Source organism: Perna viridis, chromosome 2 (assembly GCF_037379345.1).
Source record: "Perna viridis isolate PV_CMFRI_1.1 ecotype Kerala chromosome 2, ASM3737934v1, whole genome shotgun sequence".
Taxonomy (NCBI): Eukaryota; Metazoa; Mollusca; class Bivalvia; order Mytilida; family Mytilidae; genus Perna; species Perna viridis.
The window spans coordinates 42,833,310-42,850,429 of record NC_142446.1 but is presented as its reverse complement, the minus strand read 5'-3'; the positions used below and the strand labels follow the sequence as shown (position 1 = coordinate 42,850,429).

The 17,120-nt window shown below is 32.9% G+C and overlaps 1 protein-coding gene across 1 annotated transcript; it reads left to right on the top strand.

The window, feature by feature from the left end:
• Positions 1–5,349: 5,349 nt before the first annotated feature.
• On the top strand, positions 5,350–12,149 carry LOC148625179 (salivary alpha-glucosidase-like). Its single transcript, XM_088568550.1, has 10 exons — positions 5,350–5,852; positions 7,103–7,291; positions 7,732–7,883; positions 8,170–8,295; positions 8,516–8,608; positions 9,009–9,097; positions 10,081–10,270; positions 10,555–10,737; positions 10,963–11,085; positions 11,392–12,149. Exons 1-10 carry the CDS (start codon positions 5,423–5,425, stop codon positions 11,737–11,739), a joined length of 1,923 nt encoding a protein of 640 aa, XP_088424676.1. The 5' UTR covers positions 5,350–5,422; the 3' UTR covers positions 11,740–12,149.
• The last annotated feature ends 4,971 nt before the right edge of the window (positions 12,150–17,120 follow it).

Genomic DNA, 17,120 nt, shown 5'->3' with positions numbered 1-17,120 from the left:
GTTTTAAGTTATCTGTTAATTATAAGATTGCTACATTTCTTCTTGTATGCAATATACATGTACCTTTAAGCATATGGTGTGACTTGTCTTAATATTTTTTCAGTTCTCCAAATTCTTTGAACAACTTTAAAATTTATATCCTATTTGGAATCTTGTCTCATCTTCATTAACTTCCACATTCCTAATTTATGGAAGTGAACTCTATTCAGTGTCAAAGACAAATATTTGGACCATTGATCATATAAATTATTACCATCCAATGGGTATATTCTTATCTTCAAAACAAATTATCTAAATAAATACTAAAGCAATGATAATTTCTATATATGAATGATGTTACACTCTTCACATCCAGGAAAAAAAATCTCTAATTTTTATTACTATGCTTATGGGTGGCCCCCAGAGAAGGACTCAAGAATAACAATAATCTACAAGATATTCCATGGTTCTTCCTATAATATTGCACCAGAGTCCATTGGGTGTTTTTTTTTTTTTTTTTTTTTTGGAGGGGGGGGGGGGGTTGCGCTTACAAGTTTTATATTGGTATTATGCTGTTGTCATCAGCATCTCTAGCCTCTGTAGACAATTTGGTGTCCAGTCATTAACTTGAGTATAAATGTATGGATCTTCGTGAAAGTATACCACAAAAGAAAGGCTGGGGCTGATTTAGAAGGTTGCAACTTGAATCATTTATGTTTGAGGAGCCAGAAACAAGCATTCTCATGATGTCCATACAATAAATTGGATCTTTATGAAATGATACCACACGGTACCATGCCACAAAAGGAAGGATGGGATAGATTTTGGGGGTTCTGACTTGAACCATTTAGAAATTAGGGGCCAAAAACAAAACATTTTCATTACGTCTGGACTATAAGTGAATGCATCTTGGATTGATTTTGGGGGTTGCAACTGGAGACATTTACAAATAATTTGAAAGGGGCCAAAAAGGGACCACTTTGATTCTGTGTCAGATATATCGGAATCAAAATTCAGAGCTTTTTCAAGCTTGAATGGTTTGTCAATACTCGCCACAAATTAGAAGTCATCTGACAATTATTTAATTTGATTTGTCATGAGCCTTCTGAACGTTTGGTTCTCTTTGAGCAACATAGTTTGTTTTGTATGAACAAATTTGGCAATGTGACATCATTCACATCGATTGGTAGGCAGTCTACAATACTAGATACAGATTTGATTATGGATAAAATCTTAATTTGGAATAGACATTAAAAATTAAAGTTTAAGGATTCTTTTAAATTTTAAAAAAGTTATATGCTTGCAGAAACATCTTTTGGACAAAATAACCTTTACCAATAAATTCAAAGTAACAGTAAAATCAGAGCTATAATTTAATTACAGGTTGGTTAAACATGTATCATGCTAAAAAAAGTAGTCCAATTTATTGTGGGCGTGGTCATGAAATGAGTATATAAAGCGGAAACACCAAAGAGATGAGCATATCTTAATGATATGCACAGTAAATGTAATTATGATGTAATTATTTCAATTTAATTGATAATCTTAAAAAAGAAGGTCGTTTCTCAGCTCATGATTCACAGTATGAGATTCAGGACAAGTTAGTGTAGCAAAAATATAAAAGTCCTTTTTTTTAGCATTAACATTATTTTGTTGCACTCATGGGGGTATCACCCCTCCCCCTTCAAGTCCAAAGTACATTCCACATTTTGGGTGAAGTCCCAAGCGCAATTTTACTTTTTGGTAAAGTCCAAATTCCATGAAATTTGAAGTACAAAGTATGGCTGGTTTGAAATGTTAAGTCCATGGACTTGTGTGCTTAAGTCTGAAGTACACTCTGAAAATGACCAAAATCCCAGTCCAGAGAAGGGGTGATTCCCTCATTCATGGTAAATTTCATGCTGAAAGCATTGCCAATGTTGGTAGAAGGACATACTTTACCTTTAAAGCAATATATCATCACATTTCTTTAATTTATTTAGCCCCTTTTGTAAATGTATGTAATGAATTTGATTATCTAAGAACTTGATAATTTAAGTCATCTGGAAGCATCTGAGATAAGATAGTTCTGTAGTTTTTTTATATAACCAATGAAGATATAGAAACATTCTTTATAAACTTTCTTTACTATGATAAATTTTAGCTTCCAGTAAATTATATATACCTGCTCAAAATAATTTGCTTGTTTACCTTTGAGAAGTTGAATTTATTGTAAGTACCAGTCCATATAAAATTCAGATACTGCCTATGGCAGGGCTGCTTTATGTCATAGGAAAACCACCAAACAACGTTTTTTTTCAGTCTGTGTATATTTTCACTTAAAAAGATTCTTTCTGCATTTGGATCTGTATATTTTAGAAAACCATACATATATCTCCCACTAAAATTAACAGAATCAAGAACAATTATTTTTACAAAGTGTGAATTCAAAAACATTTACAGACCACATAACCAGTACAGACCACATAACCAGTACAAACTACATAACCAGTACAGACCACATAACCAGTACAAACCACATAACCAGTACAGACCACATTACCAGTGCAAACCACATTACCAGTACTGACCACATAACCAGTACAAACCACATTACCAGTACAGACCACATAACCAGTACAAACCACATAACCAGTATAGACCACATTACCGGTACAGACCACATAACCAGTACAGACCACATTACCCATACAGACCACATAAGCAGTACAAACCACATAACCAGTACAGACCACATTACCGGTATAGACCACATTACCGGTACAGACCACATTACCAGTACAGACCACATAACCAGTACAAACCACATTACCAGTACAGACCACATTACCAGTATAGACCACATTACCGGTACAGACCACATTACCAGTACAGACCACATTACCAGTAAAGACCACATTACCAGTACAGACCACATTACCAGTACAGACCACATTACCAGTACAGACCAAATAACCAGTACAGACCATATAACCAGTACAGACCACCTAACCAGTCTTAAATAGTCATTCGGTGGTTGCACTTTTATAGATTGTGTATTCAAGAGTTGATGTTCCTGATTTGGTTTAATTTGGTTGATTTTAGTGGGAGGTGAATATGGTTTTCTAAAAATAATACAGATCTATATACAGAAGACTGCAGAAGGGACAATCGTTAGATAACAAATGGCGAAAACCTCCATACCAGTGGTAGTTTCTGAATTTTGTATGGATTAGTACTTAAACGTATCCTATATATGCTTACCAACCTTTTGCATGCAGGGGTGTAACATCAACGGCAGAACAAAAGCCTGGTTCTTCACATAATTTTCACAAAAGAAAAAATTAAACGGTCTATGTCCAATAAGAAATTAAGTCGTCTATGCATATATCTCCGCACTTTCTTGTGTCATTTGTTAAGCTCTCTTAAAAAGATTGCAAAATTTGTTTCTTTATATTTGTTAACTTGTGAGAAATAGCTAGTATTCAACAAATTGTGTGAAAGTAGAAGATTGTCATTAAAAAGTTTCCTAATTGGTGTGTGGGTATACCCAGCCAGGACCAAATAAACGTGCAGTCCAAACCGATCGACCCATGGTTCTTCAATGAATGGCGAGTCCATCATGGCATCTAGGTGAGGATAGAGAGCTCCAACAAAAACTAGGAAAAAAGAGATTTCGCTCCCCTTGAAATCCGTTTTTCTTCTTAGGGGCTTTGCTCCCCAGGACCCCTCCAAGGCACCGCCTTGGATCCGCTGGGGAACTTCAGCGGTCCCCAAACCCCTTTCCTCTACCTACCCACTTGTCATCTTCCTGTCTTCTGTGGCGAAACTTAAGTCTTCTTGGACTTCTTGGGCCGCCTCAATATAAAACAAAACTTTTTTCTTTCATTCTCTTGATATATTGATAAATATTTCGATTTTGCAATCACAGATTTTTGCTAGTTTTAATTTGCCAGATATACTATCATATCTCTTATGTTTATGTCTTTTTGCTTGTTTACAAAATCTTTTTTTGAATTTTTATTTTCATGAATTTTCATGAAGCATGGATGATTTTCATCGATGGAATCATTGTTTCCGATGTCTCTTGCTACATTTATGAGAAAAATTGTTAAATGTGTTTGCAACTTGTTTTATTGCTTTTATTTTTGGCAGTGACTATTTTGCAGTGTCCGGTAAAACAGCCTGGTAGACTATTTTGCCGGACCTAATTAAAATATTGATTAATGATTATAATGATTACAGATAATATGCTGTTATCATAAATTAAAAATATATATATATAGGCTTCTTACTGACATTATACATAAGCTACATTGAGTACATTTCAATTTAGTTTTATGAATTTAGAATAAGTATAACAGTTTTAAGCAGAAATCGTACCATCCTATATAAATATGTAAATTAAACTTGTGTTGAAGATGCAGATAATCTATTCATAACGTTTTTAACTGCAGCCCTATTTTTATATAAAGATATCTGTATTGATTATGTTATTTTACTTAAATTTTCGTGTCAAATTTTATCCATTTTTATTCCTAATTTTAACGTATTTAACATTTATATTTTTATGTAAAGAAATCTGTGTCAATTTTTAAATATTAGAATTTATATTTTTCTTTAATTTATGTGTAAAATAAAAAAAAAATATTCAAAATTTTAACGCATTTACCCATTTTGTATTACAGAAAGTCTAAAATTCTAATGACTAGAATTCCTATTTTACTTTAATTTATGTTTTAATTTTATATTATACTTTTCATTCAAATTTTTATTGAAATGTACTCAATGTAGCTTATGTATAATGTCAGTTAAATAGTCTCAGAGGCTATTTTGCCAGATCCGGCAAAATAGCCACGGCATATATTTTTTTCATACTCATATTAGATGACGTCTTTGGAATAATTGATGCCTCTTGTAAAAGTTGTATACTTTCGACCTAAAATCCTTTGACTTCGGTCCACCTAAACATCTTAATGAAAATAACAGAGTTTTTTACTACTCTTTCGAGGCTTGCGGAAAGTGATCCCAGCGAATGAATTTTTTGACCATTGATAAATAAGCTATTGGAAACCGGATCCGTTTGAACTTCCCGGTATTTTCACTTTAGCAGGCGCGTGGAATGGTTTGTTCAGAAAATTGTTTGTACGTTTTTTTCCTGGGAAATATCTTCAGAACTCTCTGGATTTTTGTCATTGAAAAAGCATTATTCAATTAATAGAGAAAAGAAATGTAATTTGGTTAGATATCAAGGTAACTTTTTTCATGAAATTAATTAGCGAAAAATCATCCCCTAATATTTGATAATAGACTCTACCAAACTGGATCTATCCGGATTAGTGACGTTGAAGTTATTGCATCAGTCCGATCACAAAGTAGTGTGTGTTGTGTAGTTACACGAAGGTGGGACATAGGGAAACATATATTTAATTATCTTCGAACAATTAACTGAAACACAGGAGAAATGGCTGACGACGGTACAGTTGAAAAGACAGCGTTACCGGATGCTATGGATGAACCAGCCACTAACGAAGATTTTAATGATTCCAAAGCCAAATTCATTCCAAATGGAGGTGATCACAAGGTCGAGGTGGAGACGTCAAGTTCTGGTGAAGTATCTTTCACTGGTCTAGGGAAGGAGGAACTTCTACAGTATGCCAATGATCCGTTTTGGAAGAAGGTTAGGATGATATTGTTCATCCTATTTTGGGTAGGATGGGTTGCCATGTTTGCTGCTGCTATCATTATCATCGTCCTTGCTCCACGATGTCCTCACAGACCAGATTTGAAATGGTACGACAAACAGGCTTCGTACCAGGTTTATCCCAAATCCTTCAAAGACACCAACGAACCAGGAAAAGCTGCGCCAGGAGAGGGAGTGGGAGACATCAATGGTATGATTAATTGAATAACTTAATACAAGGTGATACTTGCAAGATGATGTAATCCCGGTTAGTCCTATAACATAAGACTTTGTAGTTGCCTGATATTTTTTACTTGGATGTTTATGAAAAATTTAATTGTGCATGTATATCATATGCACAAGACGAGTATGCTTATAAACATCCAAATAAATAAACATCACCAACTGCAAAGTCTTGTGCTATAGGACTATAATCTGGGCCAGCTTTGGTCATTATCTATTTTTTTCCTCTGCAACTGTAAAATAATTGCCTTTGGTGCATTTTATCACACAAATTCTGTATGGGAAACCACCGCTCACCAAATATGAGTAGATGTGTAATTTGGCAAGTTCTCATTAGCTTACACTCGCCAATCTAGCAACCGTCATTTGATTGGCGAGTTCCAACGAAAGTTAACCAGCCAACCGGTTATTTAGTAAAACATCCGTTAACATCATTACATTAAAAATATGTTCCCTACATTTTAAGAAGTTAAGCTTGAATATGTTCAGTGAAATTTTGCATGATATGCACAATTTTATTGGCTTGTAAAGCATTATTTATGATTTGCCATTTTTATTTCTGGTAAACGGGATGTGCCAAAACCTACGCAACAGTTCCGATCTTATATATTCAAATGAAATTATCTTGGTAATTTAAGATAAGTTACCTTGCAAATTAGTTGTTTATTGCCAAAATAAAAATGAAAAAGAAGCATATGATAAACATTTTCTTGTTTCATAATGATAAACTGTTGAAATATAATTTTATTTTTAAAATATAAGTTCAGAAATGAGTACTTATTCAGTTACTGTAAAGTACATGAAAAACTTCAATGGTAGGGAATATTCGAAAATGGGAAAGTTTTTGATAAATTTAAAAGCAAATGAAAAGATAGTTGAAGAAAGAAAAGGAAAGGCAGAAGATTGTCAAATCCAAGAGAAAACAGATGATAGTACAGAAAAAAACCCAAAAATGTGAAGAGCATAGACATTTTTTGAATGAATGGAAATAATTTGGCTAGTTGAATTTATATTTGGCTAGCAAGGTCATTATTCCACTAGCCAGAATGGCAAGTTTGGAAAAAAATGGTTTCCACACTGCAAATGTATAACAGCAAATATTTTTCTGTGTTTAACATTTACCATTTTTCCCAAAATGAATCAAATGAAGTTGAAATAAGCAGCTATTTATTGGATCATCCTTATAATAAAGTTTATTGAAATTGATAATTTTCACAGGAATAATATCTGAATTGGGAGATGATGGTCACTTCAAAGATCTTGGTGTTGAAACTCTTTACATCAATTCTTTCTACAAGAGTGGTGGTGTTGACAATGGCATGGATGTTGTTGACTACAGAGATGTTGAACCATCATTAGGAACCTTGGCTGAAATTAGAGACTTGAGGAAAAAGACTAAAGACATAAGTAAGTATGAAGTTGATTTACATGTCAGGGGAAATCTTGGCCTCCATGCTGTGACGTGTGTGATCTGTAGATAAAATTAACATTTACTAAGCCACATACCAAGTTATCAATAATCAATAAATCAATATTGTCAGCTGGTGATGTTGATGGGATGATTGGAAACATGTTTTACTCATTAATAACACTCCACATAACAGCATGTAATCCTTACAGTGGGCTATATAATTTTATTTCAAAGTAATCTTTGTTTTATCACAAGAGTTATTGCAGTCATAAGTACTAATGTTCACTGTTTTGAATTGAAACGTGTGCATCAATTAAATATTTGAATTTTATTGTAATTAAAGATTCACATTATTATGGTATGATTCATGAATCTCTGTCTAGTCATTGTTAATAAAAAAAAAATATGTTTACTGACCGTAGTCCTTTACTTTCAGTGAGATTGGTCATTGACTTCATTCCAAACCACACCAGTAGAAACCATACTTGGTTCATGAAAAGTCAACAGAAAGAAGATCCCTACACCAATTATTATATCTGGGCCCCATGTTCTGAAACTGATCCTAAGCCAAGCACAGGCGGTGACATGGTAGGTACAATGTACATGTACTTATATCAGAATGTGATTGATTAAATTGCCATTAAAATTAAATTATTTATAATAAATCTTGGGATACCAAGGGTGATGAAGTTGTATAGTCTGAAGCTCAGCTGAAAAATAAAATAAAATCTTAGAAAAAATTACCAACAAAGGAAATACCTCCACAATTGTCATATTTATCAAACATTCCATTAAATAAATGGTCTGTTTCAATCAATATTTAGAATATACTTGAAAGATTTTTATGGTTTAAAAAGATGAACTTCTGTTTCAGAAAAATGAGTATGGAGAGTCTGCCTGGACATTTGATCAAATCAGACAGGAATGTTACTACCACTCCTATCTTATGGAGGAGCCTGATCTGAACCTAATGAATGATGATGTCAGGAAAGAGATGAAGGTAAATTATCCTAATTAATTTACTAGAGAAAAAAATGTATACACTTTGTATTTCTCAATTTACATGCTTTTGTGCTTTAGAATTAAAACTTCATTGCATTTGAGCAGGTAATGTGTATTAAACATGAGGCCACTCTCGTGGAAACTTGGCCTAATGTTTTGTTGTTTACCATTGAATTTATTACCCAATAGTTTATGAATGCTATTCATGTACTTTGCAGGATGTACTCAGTTTCTGGTTGGACCTAGGATTTGATGGTTTCCACGTCAGAAATGCAGACAGACTGGTAGACAATATCACACTTGGTGATGCTGTAAGTGTAGAGTAAAATAGAAATGAGCATGTTTGGTCTAAATATAGAAAACAGAAGTCTTTATACATTGTGTGTTTATGTCTGTCAACATTAAAATAGTTGTCATATGTATCTCCATTGGTTATTTGCCAAGCTTTAAATATTACAGTCAGTGTGGTTCAAAGGTCTAGGAATGAACTAGAGTAATTGGAGACAGGACCACCTTTTTATTTTAAAAAAATACCATTGAGTTTTAGAATTAGATCAGACTAGACAATTACTGATATTGTTACAAACATAATACTCCATATGTTCAATGTGGTAGAAATAAATGAGTAATATGGCTTAGGTATATTTCTCAAATAAATGCTTAAATTTGATTGGAATGCAGTTCTTTTAGTTTACCATTAATATATTTTAGGGAACAAGACATCAACCAGAAAATATGGAACTGTTAGCAGAATGGAGAAGTGTGATAGATGCTAAAGCAAATAAACCAGGAAGAGAAAAGTAAGTTGAAGTTATTAGGTAAGGAGTGTATTGTTTGCATTTACAAAACAAACCTAAAGTAACCAAAACAAAAAAAGAACCCCCATAAAAATCACTGGAACCCTATGAACAGGAGAGAACAGTTCATTGCAGATCTCAAGCGCATTTCAGTGCTACAAGAAAAATAAATATGTAGTCTTCAAAAAATGCTGGTTGACTTGCAGAATGTGGCTGCAGGCCAATAGTAGTCATTATTATAGAAGTTCATTAAAATTTTTGAGCTTTGGCTTGTTGCTGGAAATTTATATGATAAAGACTGAATATGAAACATGTAAAATATACAATGTGGAAAATAATGAACAGAATTAAGCACAACTGTAACAAAAGTAATATGAAATAGCAAAAACTACAATTTAAGCTTTTCTAGTCTTCGAAGTACAAATTTGTAATAAGTCTAACATTACAAATAGTTAGCATTCCATACATTTTGAAAATGGAGGGGTTGCATTTAAAATATCTGGGAATATACTTTACCCTAAAGGTGTTTATGACATCATTCTCACAAACAAACAGATATTGCTATTCTTCATTATTGCATGGTATGTGATAATTCAGTTGATGAAATGCTCATTTGCTTTTATTGCTTTGTATGTATTATTTTAGTTGTCTAATATTCTTTGTTGTGTGTGTCTGTTTTCCCAGTCTGGTCTTTGTTCCGGTATTATATTCTTTTGATTTCCATTAAAATCTTGGTTCCTTTGGGTACTATCTTATAGAAAGTTGATAGTATCAGTGTTCAGTACATTTTTGTATTCAGTCATATTCAGACAGTGCTATGTTTAAATAATGCACCCCTTCAATTTACTTAATTGTAGTCATTAGTTTTGTACATGTATTGTGTTCATAAGTGTTTAAGACTTGTACTGCTGTAGATATTTATGTTGTATGCAATATTTTAGTCCTTTACTACCTGTTAAAATATTGATCTTGAAATGTCTTTTCAGGGCATTGATTGTAACTGTAGATACCGACATGAATACCACATTGAAGTACTATGGTGTAAATGGCCAAAAGGGAGCTAACTTCATACAAACTTCACCAATCAAAGACTATTCCACCTCAAACCTTGCTTTACATTTACGAGACAGAGTTCAGGAAGCAGCCATAGATGATGCAAACAGAAAAGTGTGGAGTGTAGGTTACATTTAGTTTCTTTTTATAATACATTTGTATGAAATTAAAATTTGATGGTACCATCAAATAGGCAGGTGTAAGATTAAACTATTGTAGCAATAGGTTGAGTTGGAAGGTACAATACCAACCTGGATTATACATTATATTTTGGACAAGAGCTAACATAGAGAATTGACAATTATGAAATGTCATAATTACAAAATTATGATTTTTATGCATAAAGATTTTGCGAGAATGAGGTAAAAAAAATTGTTATGGCATCTTGTATTTGTTTATTTTTTCAGTTGAATAATGAAGAAACGAGTAGAATAGCTTCTCAGCTTGGTCAAGAGTATGTCATACCAATGTTAGCCATCCAGACAATGCTTCCTGGTACCACATCTACTTACTATGGTGATGAAATTGGGATGGTTAATGGTAACCCAACAAGCTCCAACAATGACCCATTGTCTAAAATCTCTGGACAGGTAAGCCTGTCCCTATTCTTTAAGTTGTATTGAAGAAATGTTATATTTTTCTCCTTTAATCACTTTGATTTAATGAGCTCATGTTGAAAATTTAAGATTTACTAAGTGGTATTATTTTATGCCACAATGATATAAATTTTTAACATTAATGATCAGGAAAAAATGCCTAATTATTACAATTGATCATATTTGCATTGATAATATGCCCTCCATTTGTGATTCTAGGTTAACAGAGATCCATTTAGAACACCAATGCAGTGGGACTCATCACCAAATGCTGGATTTACAGACAATAAATTCAACCCATGGATACCAATTGCTTCGAACTACAAAACCAACAATGTACAGGTTAGTGTTTCGTGCACCATTAAAGATAGTTTTCACAGTCCCTTTAGCTGCAATAACTTCACATAAATACATGTAGTCTTCATGACAATGATTTTTATAATGAAGTTCTTTGTAAAGGGTATACAAAGATCAGAATGTAAAATAAAAATGAAAAATTTTATAGACATTATAGTCTAACTCCTACAGGTAAATATTTAAGATGGAAAGAGTAATTTAAAAAATAAAATGTGTTTTAGCTCTGTATATAAATTAAAAGTATCTTGACCTATTAGATAGAGGTTTAAATATAAACATTTTATTTTGTAGCGTGCCAAGGCTTATCACAACAAAAACAGTATAATGGATGCATACAAAGCTCTGGTTAAACTAGGCACCAAAGAGTCAATTCAATTTGGCAAAACCAAAGTCAATGTATTGAGCAACAACGATGACATCTTATGGATGACACGAAAAGCTGAGGGATTCCCAGGATATATAATTATTATCAATCTTGGGTCTTCATCATTTGCCAGCAACTTCAAAGAGGCTGAAATTCCTGATAAAGTGACACAAGTCTTCCATTCTCATGGTAGCTCCATTGAGGGCACCATGGACCTGAGTGATAGAGCTGTTAGCATTGATCCAAATAATGTTCATGTGTACAAGTATGAATAAGAACTCTTTTGGTACACCTTCAAATTTTTGGCTGTATTTAAATATTCTATTTCCTAACTTGGCAGTTCGAACTTTTGTCATTTAAAATAAGACTGTTATATGATTATTCATTTATTATATTTGCAGATGTGTTTGGTATATTTATTGAAAAATTATTAATGTGAAGAAACCAAAAAAAAAGTGAAGTAGCTTTGAAATATTTTGCATCATGACAAAATTAAGAAATGACATTTTATCTACAAGTAAATTTAAATAGTTTTCTCATTGATGGCATGTGACTGTTTGTACTTGTTGAATATTTCATATCAATTCTGTTAGTACCAAACACATTATTCTCGATGATGGAGTAAATTCCTAAACAGTAACAAAATTCTCCCTGAAAAGTTCAAAAATAAATTCATTCAGAATAAGTTCTTTGTTTTTATTATTTTTGCAACAGTATATTTAATGGTTTTGAAATCCTGATAAGAATAATCAGGTATTGCTTCATGGGGACCGTTGTAACTTAACACAAGAGCTTGACAAATTTTAGACAGCAAGACCTAATACCAAAAAAAAAACAACAACAGGGAGTCGAGATAAATGCTCCTTAACTTAAACCTTGTACAAAAAATACATAACAACTTGGTGTGAGAAACTGGGAGTAAATGGAATTATGTATGAAAATTCTAATGTGAACACAGTTTTTTGTTAGGTGAGCTATTGTTGTATTGCAGAAGGACAATCTAATTGGTATTTTCCTGCAAATATTTTGTGGTCTTTCACTGGTATGGTGTTTTTTCTTTGTAGTCTGTAGACACTTGTTTTTTTTTTTGTGCAGTAAATGTAATATTAGCTTGAGGATCTGTATAAATTTTTTTTCAAAATATGTTAAAATACCACTTGAAAGAAATAAGGAGTCAAAAACAGGCATTTTCTGATATTCTGACTTAAGTGTATGGACCTCATTAGATCAAAGCACAATATTTTGTATTTATAAAGGAAAGTCCGGATTAATTTTTTGAGTTATCAAATGTTTAGGAAATGAGGTACCAAAATATAAAGACGGAGAAACAAGCACTTCTGAAAAAAAATTGCTATAGAACTTAAGTACAAGTTAGAGATATCAATGAAACTGTACAAGCTTCCATACTACAAAGACCTGATGGATAAATTTTGATGTTTATCACTTTTATCATGTAGAATTAAGACACGAAAGGGCAACAACAACAAAACAATTCATGGTTTCAAGTCAATTACGACTGAAAGTGTAATGGATTTCTCTGAAACTACCAGGTGTACAAGATTCCAAACCACAAAAGGAAGATTTTGATTTATTAAGAGGTCCCAAAAATAAGTATTTTCTTTGTATACACATGTAACTTGCATATTTAATGTTCATAAATACTTTAACCACTTTCATTCTATTCCAAAACTTAAGCTCTAATCACCAAATCACATAGAGCTATTGGATCCTGAATGCTGTATCAATAATTCTAAAGTGTTCTGGATTCGTCCTCAGCGGTCGAATCGATCTGTGCCATCGAAGCATTTCATTGTTTGATGTCACTGCCTGTACATTATGATGAAGGTTACTATTCTAATTACCCATAGACTAGGCATGTTAATACACCTTTTTAAAGAACCATACTCCTTACACTTGTACACAAAGAATACTTTTCCTGTATTGTTGGTGGAATAATAGAAGTAAACGAATGATGAGGTACTCGAGCTGCCACAGCTCGAGTATTACGGAAGTTGATGTTGATTGTTTTTTTTTTCGACCTTGAATACCCATACAGGTCTCTCACGGTCTATGTTAGTATGTAAGTAGAACCAACTGGTGTTTGTTGGTAGCGGAGCACGGCCTTCAGGACACCTGACCGAAGAACTCTTTCAGAGTATGTCCTACTAGAGGCTGAGCTGTTGTGTAGATGCTCTGGCCTACTCCCAGACCCCACATGGGTCTGGGAGCGTTTCCCCATTCTGTCTTGGAATACGTCTAAGGGAGATTAGAAGTTTGTTTTATAGCATGAATAGTTAAATAAGGCAAGAAATGAATAATACAATCTAACACTGATGAAATTGATCACGTATGTACGGAAGCGTATTGGGGACATGGTATTTATTTTTTTTTTTAATTTGTTATATCTAATTACTTATTTGTTATATCAAATTATTTATTGGTTATATCACGTTGTTAATTTGTTATATCAAATTATTAACTTGTTTTATCAAATTATTAACTTGTTATATCAAATTATTAACCGTAAATTAAAAGCTGGTTGTTATTCAACTCCAATTCTTTCTGGAAGTTTTCTATTAATGAATCACACATATATATAGACCATAGTGAAAACTGGACATAGTATAAACAGCATTAAATAACAGGCGGACATGTCAGAGAACACACATACTAACTCAAATCTGGAAACAAAATGATTTTATGATATTTGTTAGATCCAAAAAGAAATCCTGTTCCCGAGGGCCTGTGATGAATATTGGCATTTGTTGAACGATTCCGTTTTCTGTTCCTTTTCAGAGAACAACCGCCTAGTTCGCAAACTGTATCAACAAAATATCGAGCAATTACAAAGCGATCGTTATTTGTTGAATAAGCTTCTAGCTAAAGCAAAGTTCTTGAAAAGACGTCAATGCAACCATGAATACAAATTCCGTATGGCTTGAGTTTATCATAACCATCCATGTGCCATGGGTAGTTTGGACCTTGATTATAATAATTTCTACGTTTCAATTTTCGACGACTTCTACATTCTACGCCTTCGGGGGTCTGGACTAAACAGTTTATTATCAAACACACTGTCTCTTGGTCTACAAATAACCCACTGCCCACACATTTAGTATGCATCCATCTGTACCCATGATATTTTCCGGATCGTAGTATTTCTTTAGTCATTAAGTCTGCCACATCAAGGAAATTTGACTTATATTTTCTTCTATACAACTTTAATGATGCAGTTATTCGTTTAATATGTCTTTTTGACACTTTGATATCATGTTTTTTTTTTTCTCAAAAATATCTCTTCTATTTGTGAAAATGTGAGATGCATTCTAAAATAGTACTCACTTAAATAGCGTCTACCCATGGCTGTGAACTTCAGAACATGGAGTTGGATAACAACCAGCTTTTAATTTATAGTTAATAACTTTACATAACAAATTAATAATTTGATATAACAAGTTAGTAATTTGATATAACAAATAATTAATTTGATATAACAAATAAATAATTTGATATAAGAAATAAATAATTTGATATAAAAAATTTAAAAAAAAAGAAAAAACCATGTCTCCAATACGCTTCTGTACGTACGTTTCAGGTTTAAGTCTTAACAAAAACATGTTTTTTCTTTCTCCTTTCAATACTCGCTTGCTCGAAGTCCGTCAGAGATGTTCGCTGAGGAAAACAATCTACTTTCAACTACAATGCATTTTGTTTATTTTCTATTTTCTGCCTTTGTGTAGGTTACAATGAACTCTAACTAAGGTCATTTAAAGGTATCAAATATCTGTTCTTTTTTTTTTTTGTCTTTTGTAGAAAACTAATTTTACACTCGGATTTATTTCACATCTGTCCAGAAAAGTTGTTGTTTTACAGAAAACGGGATTATACTTATAGTCCAAGTGAGCTTAAATAATTTGTTTTGCACAAGGATGGTTTTAAGGGCAAGTTAATACTCCTAAGAGTGTATCTTCATTTTACACACATCCTACAGAAAATATCTAGTGATCATTAAATTACTGAAAATATACGCAGCTACATATTATGCCCTTACTATATACCAATTATCCTGAAATTCTGTTCAGCAGTTTGAGATTTGTACTGACAAGATGCTTCAAAGATGCATAACTCCCACAAATTCAGGAAATATTTTTTAAATGATAATATGCTCAATGTATTTACTACATTTCCGGAAAGAGGTTGCGCTGTCTAAAAAATGGCGGAGTGAAGATATAATGGTCACATCGCATTTGCTAACCATGCATTCAAGAAGCACTTCATAGAAAAAGGGTTGTTTTTTGTTTTTTTTAAAGAGGTGTTTAGAAGCATACATTATTGTTGTAGGTACAAGTCTGGTAGCTTTTTGCCTATTGTTACAGAACTTGTATACTTGTGCAGCTACGCCAGATCTTAAAGTGGATCGGAAACGAATTTGCATTCCGTCTTATATTTTCAGACTCAAGTAATGTAGTGTGTCTGAAGGTTTTGTTTTGTAAACAACTTATGCATTGTTCTGTGAAAAAAAAAATCGGCTATCTTAGTTTCATCTGCGTAGTACTTATGTTGTTTGTCCATTAACTAGGTTTATGAATTTCTCGGTCGGATGAAAAAATATATTAAACATCAACAATGGAAAAGGTGACTTAAAGAACGAAAGAGATGGTACGAATAACTATCAAAGAATGGTATTATAACCAAATAAAGGACATAGACAAGTGGTTATGTGCACCACATGGGGCTGAACGCTTGGCTTACTGATTCAATAAAATTACCGGAAATTTTCCCTACAATTTTCATGACATGAGTACTTGAGTAAAGGTTCATATAAGGATATCGACAAAAAAACCGAGGCTTCAGCAATGGGGAAACAAATGTAGTTCAAATAAACATGGCCTAAAACGTGAACACAGGAAACAAAGATCTACATAGACAATGTAGCGAACCGAATAAAATAGATTACACATAAAATTAAAGATAAGGAAAACAAGACGTCACAAAAAACCTATAGCACTAGCAATACGAAGTGAAAAAAAAGCAACAAAACAGGGAGTGAAATCAGGTGCTCCACGGAAGCGTAAGCACACATGTCCTGCTCCGCCAGCGACACCCGTTATATTGTAATTGAGTATAATTAATACGGTAATAGTCTAGCAACAGTAATGCATGCTCCGACACGAATCGTGGAAATACTTCAAAAGCATAAGTCGAAAGGAAACCAAACAACAATGCAAATATTCTTACATAAAATGTCCAATGCACGAGAATTAAAAAGTATTATCTTAGGTTGTATAGTAATGAAATATAATCAAAATGAATTTACTTGGATTCTCTCGTCCCCTTTTTTACATAACATTGAAATTGTTCCCATTTTCCAAACCACCAACATAACTATCACTGGTTCTTAATACCATAAATCAGTGCTATCCTCTATTGGTCTCTCTGCCAGACGATGATTGTGATCTACCGTCTGTGGTTTGGATTCCTGAACTTCACAAGAATCCATACAAACAATATACATTATCAGAATACAATGACATAAAAAGCTATGATTTTTCAACTCTTTATACTTATATTCCCCATACTCAGTTAAATTTCTAACTCAAAAATATTATACATCGTTGTTACTCTAAAAAAGACGGTACACACCATAGATACAAAT